Source organism: Trichoderma ghanense, assembly GCF_004382785.1.
Source record: "Trichoderma ghanense strain CCMA-1212 chromosome Unknown scaffold_4, whole genome shotgun sequence".
NCBI lineage: Eukaryota > Fungi > Ascomycota > Sordariomycetes > Hypocreales > Hypocreaceae > Trichoderma > Trichoderma ghanense.
Window position 1 is genome coordinate 1,540,454 of NW_027395667.1, and position 10,776 is coordinate 1,551,229.

General features: G+C 56.0%; 5 protein-coding genes across 5 annotated transcripts; 2 read left to right on the forward strand and 3 right to left on the reverse strand.

The window, feature by feature from the left end:
* Nucleotides 1–779: 779 nt before the first annotated feature.
* Nucleotides 780–3,047, reverse strand: CCMA1212_004671 (Proline-rich protein LAS17; the record flags this gene model as incomplete). Its single annotated transcript, XM_073701968.1, has 3 exons — nt 780–808; nt 888–2,643; nt 2,838–3,047. 3 exons carry the CDS (start codon nt 3,045–3,047, stop codon nt 780–782), a joined length of 1,995 nt encoding a protein of 664 aa, XP_073559599.1.
* Nucleotides 3,048–3,819: 772 nt separating this feature from the next.
* Nucleotides 3,820–4,035, forward strand: CCMA1212_004672 (uncharacterized protein; the record flags this gene model as incomplete). Its single annotated transcript, XM_073701969.1, has 1 exon — nt 3,820–4,035. The coding sequence occupies one exon, from the start codon at nt 3,820–3,822 to the stop codon at nt 4,033–4,035; it is 216 nt and encodes a 71-aa protein (XP_073559598.1).
* Nucleotides 4,036–4,207: 172 nt separating this feature from the next.
* CCMA1212_004673 (uncharacterized protein) lies at nt 4,208–4,735 on the reverse strand (the record flags this gene model as incomplete). Its single annotated transcript, XM_073701970.1, has 2 exons — nt 4,208–4,369; nt 4,688–4,735. 2 exons carry the CDS (start codon nt 4,733–4,735, stop codon nt 4,208–4,210), a joined length of 210 nt encoding a protein of 69 aa, XP_073559597.1.
* A 230-nt stretch (nt 4,736–4,965) lies between these two features.
* On the forward strand, nt 4,966–8,102 carry CCMA1212_004674 (DNA repair protein rad16; the record flags this gene model as incomplete). The annotated part of the gene is made up of 3 exons (XM_073701971.1): nt 4,966–4,973; nt 5,142–5,217; nt 5,280–8,102. 3 exons carry the CDS (start codon nt 4,966–4,968, stop codon nt 8,100–8,102), a joined length of 2,907 nt encoding a protein of 968 aa, XP_073559604.1.
* Nucleotides 8,103–8,663: 561 nt separating this feature from the next.
* Nucleotides 8,664–8,955, reverse strand: CCMA1212_004675 (uncharacterized protein; the record flags this gene model as incomplete). The annotated part of the gene is made up of 2 exons (XM_073701972.1): nt 8,664–8,864; nt 8,935–8,955. The coding sequence occupies 2 exons, from the start codon at nt 8,953–8,955 to the stop codon at nt 8,664–8,666; spliced, it is 222 nt and encodes a 73-aa protein (XP_073559603.1).
* Between the last annotated feature and the right edge of the window lie 1,821 nt (nt 8,956–10,776).

Below are 10,776 nucleotides of genomic sequence, written 5' to 3' on the forward strand. Positions count from 1 at the left end.
CCCACGACAGTTATCCGGAGTGGAGGATTTTTCGATGGCCGCGGTGGGAGAGACGGCGCGGCTCGTCAAATGGGGTGTATTTCTGTCTTTTCACACGTTCATGTTTCCCGCTTTTATTATCACTAGGTCCGTTGATACTATTGGTATGATTTTTGGTTCTCTCGCGACTACGGCTATTCTCCTGTACTTTGCAATGTGTCTTCACCCTCCTACTCTCTGTGAAGTTCTTGGTTTCTCCATGTTGTGATAGTTTAGGACATGCCTCGTATCATCTCTTTTTTGTGCAATCTCTCTATTTTCGTCGTCCTCTCTTCCCTCCTCTTCTTCCTAATTCGCCCCAAAATATCTCCTTCCCGTCAACAGTGGAAACATCAAACCCGCACTTCATGCTACAAATTTGGGGCCAGTCGATCTATCAACTAATGACATCAACAGCGCTGCCGCCCGACTACCTCACTCCAAACACCCCTGGCCAGCATGCCTCCCCAGACCGAACACCCACTTTCGACCATACTCTTATCTGTAGCCTGCAAACTTCCATGATGCCCACGTCGTATAGCAAACCACTAGTCGCAGTGATTCCCTCGCCGGAACTACTGTGTGCAGAACCAGCTTGGCATGAAGCCACCGTAATCAACCCCATGCTTCTTCTGGTTACGGAATCGTGATACAAGGAAACGTGGGTTTCCCTCTCCAGCCTTGGGTGGCCGTCACGGGTATTTTGGACGCCTAAGGCGCGAATATCTCTCCTTTCCTCATCAATGAGCCCTATCATATCTTTACCAATCATCATCTTCCTCTTCGTCATCTGTGCACGCGGAGCGATTAGCAGCTTGATACTTTTGCCATATGTGGTGTGGGGAAACGAATGTGGGAAGATGACTTACCGCTCTTGCTGACTTTATCCTTTCTCTTTTGCAAGGCTGCTGCAAGGGCATTTGCCATGCCACCGCCGGCCGGAAGACTGGGAGCAGCTGCGCTAGAACCAGATGATCCTCCGACAGCTGCCGCACTGCGATCGTTGATCTTGGTTCTGTCCACCTTCTTGAGCGAGCCAATGCCTCCTGCCTTCTGGATATCTCCAAGAAGAGACATGCGTCCACCATCCGCCTGAGGTAGTGGAGCCGTAGGCCCTGATGAAGCGCCAGAATCTCGACTAGGCATTGCCGGAGGGGGAGGAGGGGGAGGAGGGGGAGGAGCGCTTCCGGCGCCAGGGATCGGTGGGGGGCCCGGTGGAGGCGGGGGCGGAGGTGCTGGAGGCGCACTGCCAGCCCCGGGGACCGGCGGGGGGCCAGGCGGAGGCGGAGGCGGATGAGCAGCGCTGGGCATGGGAGGAGGCGGCGGTGGGGGAGGAGGAGCACTTCCGGCACCTGGTGAGGGCAACGGCGGCGGTGGCGGCACCGAAGGAGGAGCGCTGACCGCGGGTAGTGGAGGAGGCGGAGGCGGAGCTGGAGCGCTGCTGGCTACCGGCACGGGAGGAGGAGGAGGTGGCGGTACGTGGCTGACCGCGGGCGGAGGAGGGACCGGCCGAGCACTCGGCGGCGGCAATGGAGGAGCGCTCGCGCTCGGCACCTTGGGAGGCAGCGGCGGAGGGAGGGCCACGGGAGCCGGTGCGGCTGCATCGTTGCCTCGAGGCGGCGGGGGTGGAGGCACGGGCCCGCGACTTGGAGGCGCAGGGACGCGCTGGCCGGTGAAGGGAGGCGGAACACCGAACTTGTGATGCTGATCTTCAGAATCCATGGGTGTCTTGGCGGGCCGCGGGGGAGGAGGAGGCCCCGGGACGGACGGAGCAGCAGCAGCAGGTGCGGGCTTCTTCCTCTCGTTCACCTGATGCGCAAACTTGCCTGCGTCGGGCAAGGGAGGAGGGGCGTTGAACCTCGGCCGAGGGGGGGACGGTGCTCTTGGTGGGCTGGGATCGCCGTCAACCTTGGCACCCGACCGCCGTGGAGCTGGAGGGGGGGGAGGTCCGGCTCTCCTTGCAGAAGGCGAGCTGTTGGTGGCAGAAGCGGCCGCGGGAGCAGACGCAGGCGGAGGAGGCGGCGGCGCCCTCACCGCGTGACCGTTGGTCGAAGGCGACGGCAGCGCAGGGGGAGCGGGCGGAGCGGGAGGCGGCGCTGCTTCGCTCTTCAGCTTGGCCTGTTCTTCTCGGAGGAAGTCGACGATAAACTCCTGGTTATCCTTGATGAAGTCGTCCGTCAATCCTTTGTCGCTGAGGTCCTGGCCGAAATGCTCTCGCCACATAGGATCAAAGGCATCCAGGAGGGCAAACTCGGAACCGCCCCTACCGTCGTCGAAGCTGACCGAAGAGCCGGAGTTGTGAGAAAAGCCCGACAGGTTGGAGGCCGTGGTGTCGGGCATCATGGAGACGCTGGAGTGCCGGTGGAAAATGTTCCCCAGTAAGCTGTGTTTCTGGCCTCCGGATGCATGGGCAGATCCGCCAAAGGGCGTCGATCTCGTGGCTCGGCTGGCGTTCTTTTCTCGCTCGTCCATTTTCTTTTTGAACTGCTTGGCCTCTTTCTCGTCGACGAAGCTGAGCCCGGCGAGGCACTCTTCCAGCTCGAACGTATGGAAGAAGGTTCGATCCTGGTTGTAGCTCCACGTATCGAAAATTTCTTGGTCCCAGATGACACCGCGGTTGGAGGGCTGTTTTAAATTGCCAAAGCTGTTAACTTGGTGATCTCTTTATCTCACACATACTCTCTCTTCTCTGCTTCCTCTTCTTCCACTTCTTCTTTATTACATAGCTCGCCTTCGCCTCCAAACTCCCTCTGATTGTGCTAGAGAGACTGGCGATGACCGGGCTTTTTGCAGGGGAGGCAATCGAGGGTCATTCATACCGAGATATCAACCATCTTGAGCCAGTAGGTGTTGCCAACCAAGTCGTTGGCCAGAACAACGGCGCCCTGCAGTCCTGAGTAGGTCCATTTCGAGCGATTGGGATAGGCGACGTAGAGCTTGGCGACGGCGACGGCCTGGATCTTGTTGGACTGCTTGGGCACGAACCGCTTGACGGTGTCCTTGTCGTCGTCGCTGAGAATCGAGGGCATTTTGGCGATGGAGCCGCTGGAGGGCGATCGCTGGGACGGAGACGGGCGGCGAAGTCAAGGGGGAAGACGGACAACGTCGAGGCTGGAGGATGGCGGGAAAAGCCAGAAGCGAAGAGAGTCAAAGAGCGACTTGTTCGTATAGCGTTGGTTCGGCGACGTGGAAAGAGGGGGAGCGCCTAGATGAGATGGTAGCTTTGACCGTCTGTCTCCTCTTTTCGTCTGGCCAGCCAAAAGTTGGCGCCCGCTGTCAAAAGGGCAGCGCAGCAGTCCTCGGTATTCACCAAGGACCAGGCAGACGCGGGCGATGCTCTCGGGCCGAAACGCCGGAGCGGATGGGCTGCTTGTTCACGGGCGGGATCGAGTCGGACGTGCGCCTCCAGCGGCGGAGGCATCAATAGAGGCTTTGCGAGGCGTTTGCAGGGCGAAGCGGGAGAGGGGAGAGAAGAGGGAGAGGTGAGGTTGAGTGCACGAGTGAGTGAGCCACTCGCTGCTGTGGGACAATAGGACTGGCTGGAACCGGCCGGGAATCCGCAGGCAAGGCGGTGGAGCTCTGGCGGTTTCTGGGGGTTCCGTTTGTGGAATCCACAGCAGCGGCGCGAGGTACGAGCCACTATGAATTGGCAGGATGCGGGCACGGATAGGGCATGCTGCTCCCTGTAACGAAGAGCTCGTGGGGGGACACAGAGCGCTAAAATCAGCGGCTACAGGCAGATTGGAGCGTCGGTCCCGTCCCGGTTGGCAGCGGCTACCAGCCTGGTGAACGATTCAATCAATGGGCAGGGCAGCCAATGCTGCTGACCTTCATTTGCTGACCTTGTTCTGCGGCTACCACAAGGCCACGCCAGTCCCTGTCGTCATCTCGCAGAAAAGGCACGAGACCCTGTTCGACGGCGACGATGCTTTACGATTCCAGAACGTGGCAGAAGCTATTACGGTCTTCATGTCTTGTCTTGTTCGGGATCCGCACGGCATCTATTTCGGGCATTGATTCACTCCTGCATCGTGGCTTTCGTTCGCACCCTGCCGTTCCTTACTTTGGGTGATTCAAGGAGCACAGCCGATTGTCCATAAGAGGCCATTGTAAAGCAAAGACAGAGAACGGAAAGGCAATAAAAATTGAATCGTGTCTCATTAAAGTGGTGATATTCTAGTCTTGTTGCTTATTTGTTCAACTCCTCCTTCCTAGCCTGACGCTCCTCCTTGGTGCCCTGCTGAGGGGGCATCTCCTTGGCCACCGCTGGGCCCGGATGAGCTTGATGCGCGGCAAACTTGGGGTCGACGCCTGACTCGTTGATGGGCTGGATGGAGAACTGCTTCTCGCCCTATGGTTTCTGTCTGTTAGCAAATGCCGGGTGTTGTTTCGGTGGTGTAAGGGGGATGAGGTAGGTAGACAAGCCTCCTTCTTCTGCTGGTTGTTGCCAGAGTCCATGGTGAGTCTGTTGCTTGTAGCGGATATCTTTGTGTGTATCTTTGTACGTGTGCAGCGTCGGGGAAATGTCCTCTGACGAAACAGTATCATGCAATTGTTGATGGTGGGGAGATGGGGATTGCAAGTGCAAGTTGGCGGGCAACCCGCAAGCTGTTGTCGACTTATATATCCTTGTAGCCTAGGTAGCTGAAGCCGGCAGGTTCAAGCACACCGGTGGCGTTAGCTGGATGACGTTGACCGAGACGTCATTGGCACCCATTTGTCGTGTCCTTGGTTGGGCCAGCTGTGCGACATGCCACCTTGTAGGGCCCTTGAGTTGCCAATATTGGAGATGGGTTCAGATGCACGTGAAGATCCATTGCGATCACTCCATTAGACTTGATTGATTAACACGCGCAGTGCTTCCTGGCCTTCTCTTAATACCAAAGAGTAAAGTCAGTGCTTGCATCGGCATCCCTCGGGCTCACGTTAAAGACGGTTTAGGTAGCAATGAAGGAGTGTCACGTGAGGAATACCAAGACCAAAACGGCAATCCCAGAACGCTAAGCCGTTCACACTAAAACAGCTCCGTCTGACGGACGGGCACCTCCGTGCACTAATCCCATCCAAACTGCATCTTCGTAACGGAACTCTTACAGCTCCAACTTCACGCTTCGGCCATGAAGCATCATCACCATCCCTTCGGCGCCCCGCATGTCGACCAGCAATGCGCCGCAGCCAGTCAAACTATCGCTGCCCCTGGTTGGTTCTTCTGCTGCCAGTCTTTCCCGGCTTTCACACACGGGCTAATTGGGTCCCCATAGGAATACCAGCAGCAGCTGTTCCAGGAGCTCCGAGCTGAGGATGAGCTCGTGATCCTCGCCCGTGGCCTGGGCCAAATGCGCATTGTCACAAACCTGCTGCACTCCTACGATGCCGCGGGAAGCAACCTCATTGTCGTCGTCGGCGCCAACGAGCGCGAGAACAACTGGATTGGCGAAGCCCTGGCCGAGCATGCCGCCATCAGTGCGTCCCCCAAGGCACGGGGCTTAACTGTGGTCAACACCGATTCTCAGACCGTCGGTGCCAGGGAGAAAATGTATGCGAATGGGGGCATCTTCAGCATTACGTCTCGCATTCTCGTGGTTGACCTCCTGACGGGACTGCTCAACCCCGAGCTCATCACCGGCATCATTGCCCTCCACGCAGATCGAATCATCGCCACGTCTCTGGAGGCCTTCATTCTCCGAGTGTATAGGCAAAAGAACAAGGTAGGCTTTCTCAAGGCCTTCTCAGACAATCCGGATCCGTTCACGACCGGGTTCTCGCCATTGGCCACCATGATGAGGAATCTCTTTCTCAAGAAGGCGTCCCTTTGGCCCAGGTTCCACGTCACCGTGGCCCAGTCCCTTGAAGGCAAGAAGAAGGCCGAAGTCATTGAGCTTGAAGTACCCATGACAGACTCGATGAGGGACATTCAGAATGCCATCATGGAATGCGTCGAGGTCAGCATCCACGAGCTCAAAAAGGGCAACTCGGGCTTGGAGATGGACGACTGGAACCTGGACAGCGCCCTACTCAAGAACTTTGACGTTATGGTTCGCCGCCAGCTGGACCCAAACTGGCACCGCGTCAGCTGGAAGACACGCCAGATTGTCAACGACTTGACTATCCTGCGCGGACTTCTCAGCAACATTCTCACGTACGATGCTGTGTCCTTTCTCCAACACCTCGATACCATACACGCCGCGCACTCTCCCCCTCCCGGATCGACTCGGCAGTCTCAATCCCCTTGGCTGTTTTTGGACGCTGCCCAGACCATCTTCGATACCGCACGCAGGCGTGTCTACTCTGCCAGTCCCAAGAGTGTATCGCAGAGTGGTGAAAACATTGATTCTCTGCGCCCTGTTCTTGAGGAGCTGCCGAAATGGGGCATACTCGCAGAGGTCTTGGAAGAAATTGATCGAGACCTTTTCTATGAGCCACAGGTCCGAGATGACTCTAACGGGGGCATACTAATCATGTGCTCAAACACGGATACGTGCCGGCAGTTGCGCGACTTTCTTCAGACTATGCACATCAAGCCAAAGAATGCAGACAGGGGCAATTCTTCCACTGCGGACGGCCCCGAGCTCGAGCGCGAGCGTGCTGAGGAAGCCCATAAACCGTCTGCCAACTTTATGCTGAGGAGGAAGCTTCGAAACTATCTGAGATGGAAGAGACAGTTTGCGCAGGTCAGCGCCAGTCTGTTTGCTGAGAATCAGAAAGCCCTCAACGGCGCTACGGATTCGCGGCCTGGACACGGCGGCGGCCTCAGGGGCGGCAAGGCACCAGCAAACAAACGACGGAGAGTGCGCGGCGGAGGCAATATCGGAGGCTCCATGATCATGTCGGGGCGTACCGACAACGGAAGCATCGCGCAGTATTTCGAGAAGCCTGGGGAGGTGGCCGATCTGATGGCGGAAGTCCAGATCACGGAAGAGGAAGCGCTGCAGCAGAAAGACGACATTGCCGACGACCCGCTCGAGAACATGGAGGACTACTATCAGCTGTACGAGATGCAGGACTTGGTCATTGTTCACGCCTACGACGGAGACCAGGATGAGCACGTGCTGGAGGAGGTCAAGCCGCGCTACATCATCATGTACGAGCCCGACGCCTCCTTCATCCGCCGCGTGGAGGTGTACCGCTCCTCGCACAACGACCGCAACGTCAAGGTCTACTTTCTGTACTATGGCGGCTCGGTGGAGGAGCAGCGGTATCTGTCCTCGGTCCGGAGAGAAAAGGACGCCTTCACGAAGCTCATCAAGGAGCGGGCGAGCATGTCGCTGGTCATGACCGTGGACCCGCACGGCATCGAGGACCCGCAGGAGGCCTTTCTGCGCACCGTCAACACCCGCATCGCCGGAGGCGGCAAGCTGGCAGCCACGGCAGAGCCTCCGCGGGTCGTTGTCGACGTGCGAGAGTTCCGGTCCTCGTTGCCATCCCTGCTGCACGGGCGCTCCATGGTGGTGGTGCCGTGCATGCTCACGGTGGGCGACTACATCCTGTCGCCCAACATCTGCGTGGAGCGAAAGTCCATCAGCGATCTCATCTCGTCCTTCAAGGACGGCAGGTTGTACAGCCAGGCCGAGACCATGTTCCAGCACTACAAGAACCCCATGCTGCTCATCGAGTTTGACCAGAACAAGTCCTTCACGCTGGAGCCGTTTGCGGACCTCTCCGGCAGCCTCAACAGCGTCGCCCCCACCAACGTCTCGTCGGATCTCCAGTCCAAGCTCGTGCTGCTGACGCTCGCGTTCCCCAAGCTCCGCATCATCTGGTCGTCGTCGCCGTACGAGACGGCCGAGATATTTGCCTCGCTCAAGACGCTGGAGCACGAGCCCGATCCGATCGCGGCGGTGCAGGCGGGCGTGGACAAGGATTCCAAGGTGGAGGACCAGGTCTTTAACCAGGAGCCCCAGGAGATGCTGTCCATCGTGCCGGGCGTGACGCCGCAAAACATCAAGAGCCTGGTGCTAGACACGGAGAACATACGAGAGGTGGCCAACATGACGGAAAAGGAGCTGGAGCCGATCGTGGGTAAGGCATCGGCCAGGCAAATCTACGGCTTCTTCAATAGAAATGTGATGGAAGAGGAGGACTAGAGTAGGCTTGTAGGTTTCTTGAAAGAGATGACAGAAAACCCCCTTTCCTCTCCATACCCCCACCCAAAGTGGCATCTAAAGGACATGGCATGTCATTTCATGGTACACGACAAGCATCACTACTGGAAAGCACACATACAAGAGACCAGGAGAATGGCGGTGACAAAAACGTCAATTATTCAGACTATGGAAATGTGCAGTAGAAAAGCAGACAAAGGAAAGCCCCATAATTTGCACCGCGTCAAGGGGTGATTAGAGGTCCAGGTATCTCAAAGAGTCCATAAGAAAAGAACAGGCAAGGAAATTGGTGGTTCGTCCTCCACACGATCGCAAATAGACCTCTCTGCTTTGCGCTCTGTGGAGATGTGCGGGTGGGTTCGTTTCTTTCCGTCGTGGGTCGTAAATCATAACCGGTTCGTGAAACAGGGGGCGTCAAAAACACCAGCAGCAGCAGCAGCAGCAATCAATCGGCTGTTGTCGTTGACTCGAGTCGGGAAGAAAGCGCTGCTAGCTGCCTTGGTGTTTCACGCTCCTTCTCTTCCTCTCACTCTCCAGCCTGATTTATACAGTACTCCTAACTCTGGACCCTCCCATGCCGCGATGTCTGTAGCGACGGTTGCCGCCCGAGCGACCGCATGTCAGGCAGGAGATGATGATGCCGAAGAAGGCGACAATGCCGTTAATAATGGCAGTGAGCATGTTGCCGATGCCGCTGATGATGGCCATGATGACGCTGCCGATCGTGCGGAAGATGGCTTCGAACTGTTTGAGGGGTTGGATTGTCAGAAGGATGGCTTTATGATACTATTGGAAAGGGGAGGCTTGTGCTTACACAAGAGACGACGGCACCCATGATGACTGATGTTCGTGTGGAACTTGTATGTGGGTTTGTGTAAGGTGCTGTAGAGCGTAGAGCTTTGGTAGGATGGCTGATATCGAGTCGAGCTTTGTATGGAAGATTGGTTGTGGTGTAGGATATATGGCTGTGGTATCGTTGTTCTTGGTATGTTGTGAACGGAAAGTGTCTTATGGAGAACAAAGGGAGAAAGGAAAGAAATGAGGAAAGGGGTGGCGGCTGGCCTTCTCTTATACACGAAGCTTCCAAGGAAAGAGAGAGCTAACGTTGTTTGTCCCCAGTTCTCGCCTCGCCTCACACAAGGAAGGAGCGAAAGTAGAAGAAGACGATAACGTAGCGAGGGACGGAAAGGGTACGTGCATAACCAAGGCACCACACAGGTACACGCATGAGCACGCACCCACACCAAAATGGATGCAAAGTTCCTTGCCTTGGCCTCAGCTCCATGATGTACATCTACTAATAAGTAACCTACGATACGACACACATGAACATTGGAACCACCAAAAACGAAAAATGACATTGTTGACGCATCCCTGGCCCATCCTTCCCTCCTCTCCCCTCCCCTTCCTGCAGCTCCTGCCGCTCACCGGTTCTTGAATCAAAGAGAAAGAACCCAGATCATTCTTTCACGCTGTCGCTGTCTGTCCGCTCTTTCCTCCTGTTTCTCTTTCCAAAGCTTCCCAAGATTCCAATGCAAGTCCCTTCCGCATTGGTGTTGAGATGGATGGGCAGGATGGACCGCCAATCACTTTCGTCATATCGACTTCTGACATACATATGAGCATTCTTTCCCACCACATGCTACATGTAAAAGGCAGTGGCTAAGGCACGGCTTGTGCTTAGGCTGCACTATTCCAGTAACATCGTCGTGCTAGAACGGAAACGTCAGTTGACAGGAAAGGAAAATGTGGTAGGCCGTTGGCCAGTCAGGTTGCCGTGTGGCTGTCCAACAGCCCTTGGGAAGAACAAGGCGAGGAAGGAAAAGAAGGAAGAAACGGGCTTCCATGACGTCAAAATGACTTTGCGCTGTCATAGCTTCATCACCGGCCCAAAGCGCCGTCACCACCACCAACCGTTGGAATTCAGGTTATTCAAAGGGAAAAAGAAAAAAAAATTCAGTGTCGTCTGCGTGCTACTACAGTAGTACACTCATTCACTCGACGCAATGCCTTCCATCCTCCCTCGCTCGTCCTTCTCCCCCTTGCGGCGCGTCTCCTCCGGCAGCTGCAACATGTATTGTACCGAGACCGCGCCCCCGTCCAGTCCAATAGTGCATCTTCTCCGCCTCTTGTTGCGGTAAGGCGGCCGTCCGCCTCATCGTCTCGTCTCCTGTCCCTCCTCGCTTTTTGGCAAGGTTTCACTGCTAAGCTCTCCGGTGGACCCCCCTTGACGTATGCACCAACCCTGGTCCTTGGGGAATCTTGATTTTCCCGGCCATTTCTCTGTGTTGCTGCACTCGCCTTGTCGGAGCGAAGCATGTTCGTTGTGTCAGAGAAACGATCGTAATCTTGGCTACGATATCTCTTTGTTTGTATCTCTCCGATGTACTTTTCGTGGACTGCATCAGCGATTTCCCGGCGTTTTGGGTCAACGCTCTCTTTCTGCACCTTGCCTTACCTCATCATGAAAGGACCCTTTTCAATGACGTCAATGCATTGAACTCAATCGCAACCGAATTTCCATTCCATCCTTCTCCGTCTGCTCTCAGGGTACGTACTCTTTACCAGTGCTTGCTTGCTTCTCGATGGCTTCACATGCTCTGCATGCGCGCACATCCTTTGCGTGTGTCATCCATCTCCCCTTTTTTTTTTTTTT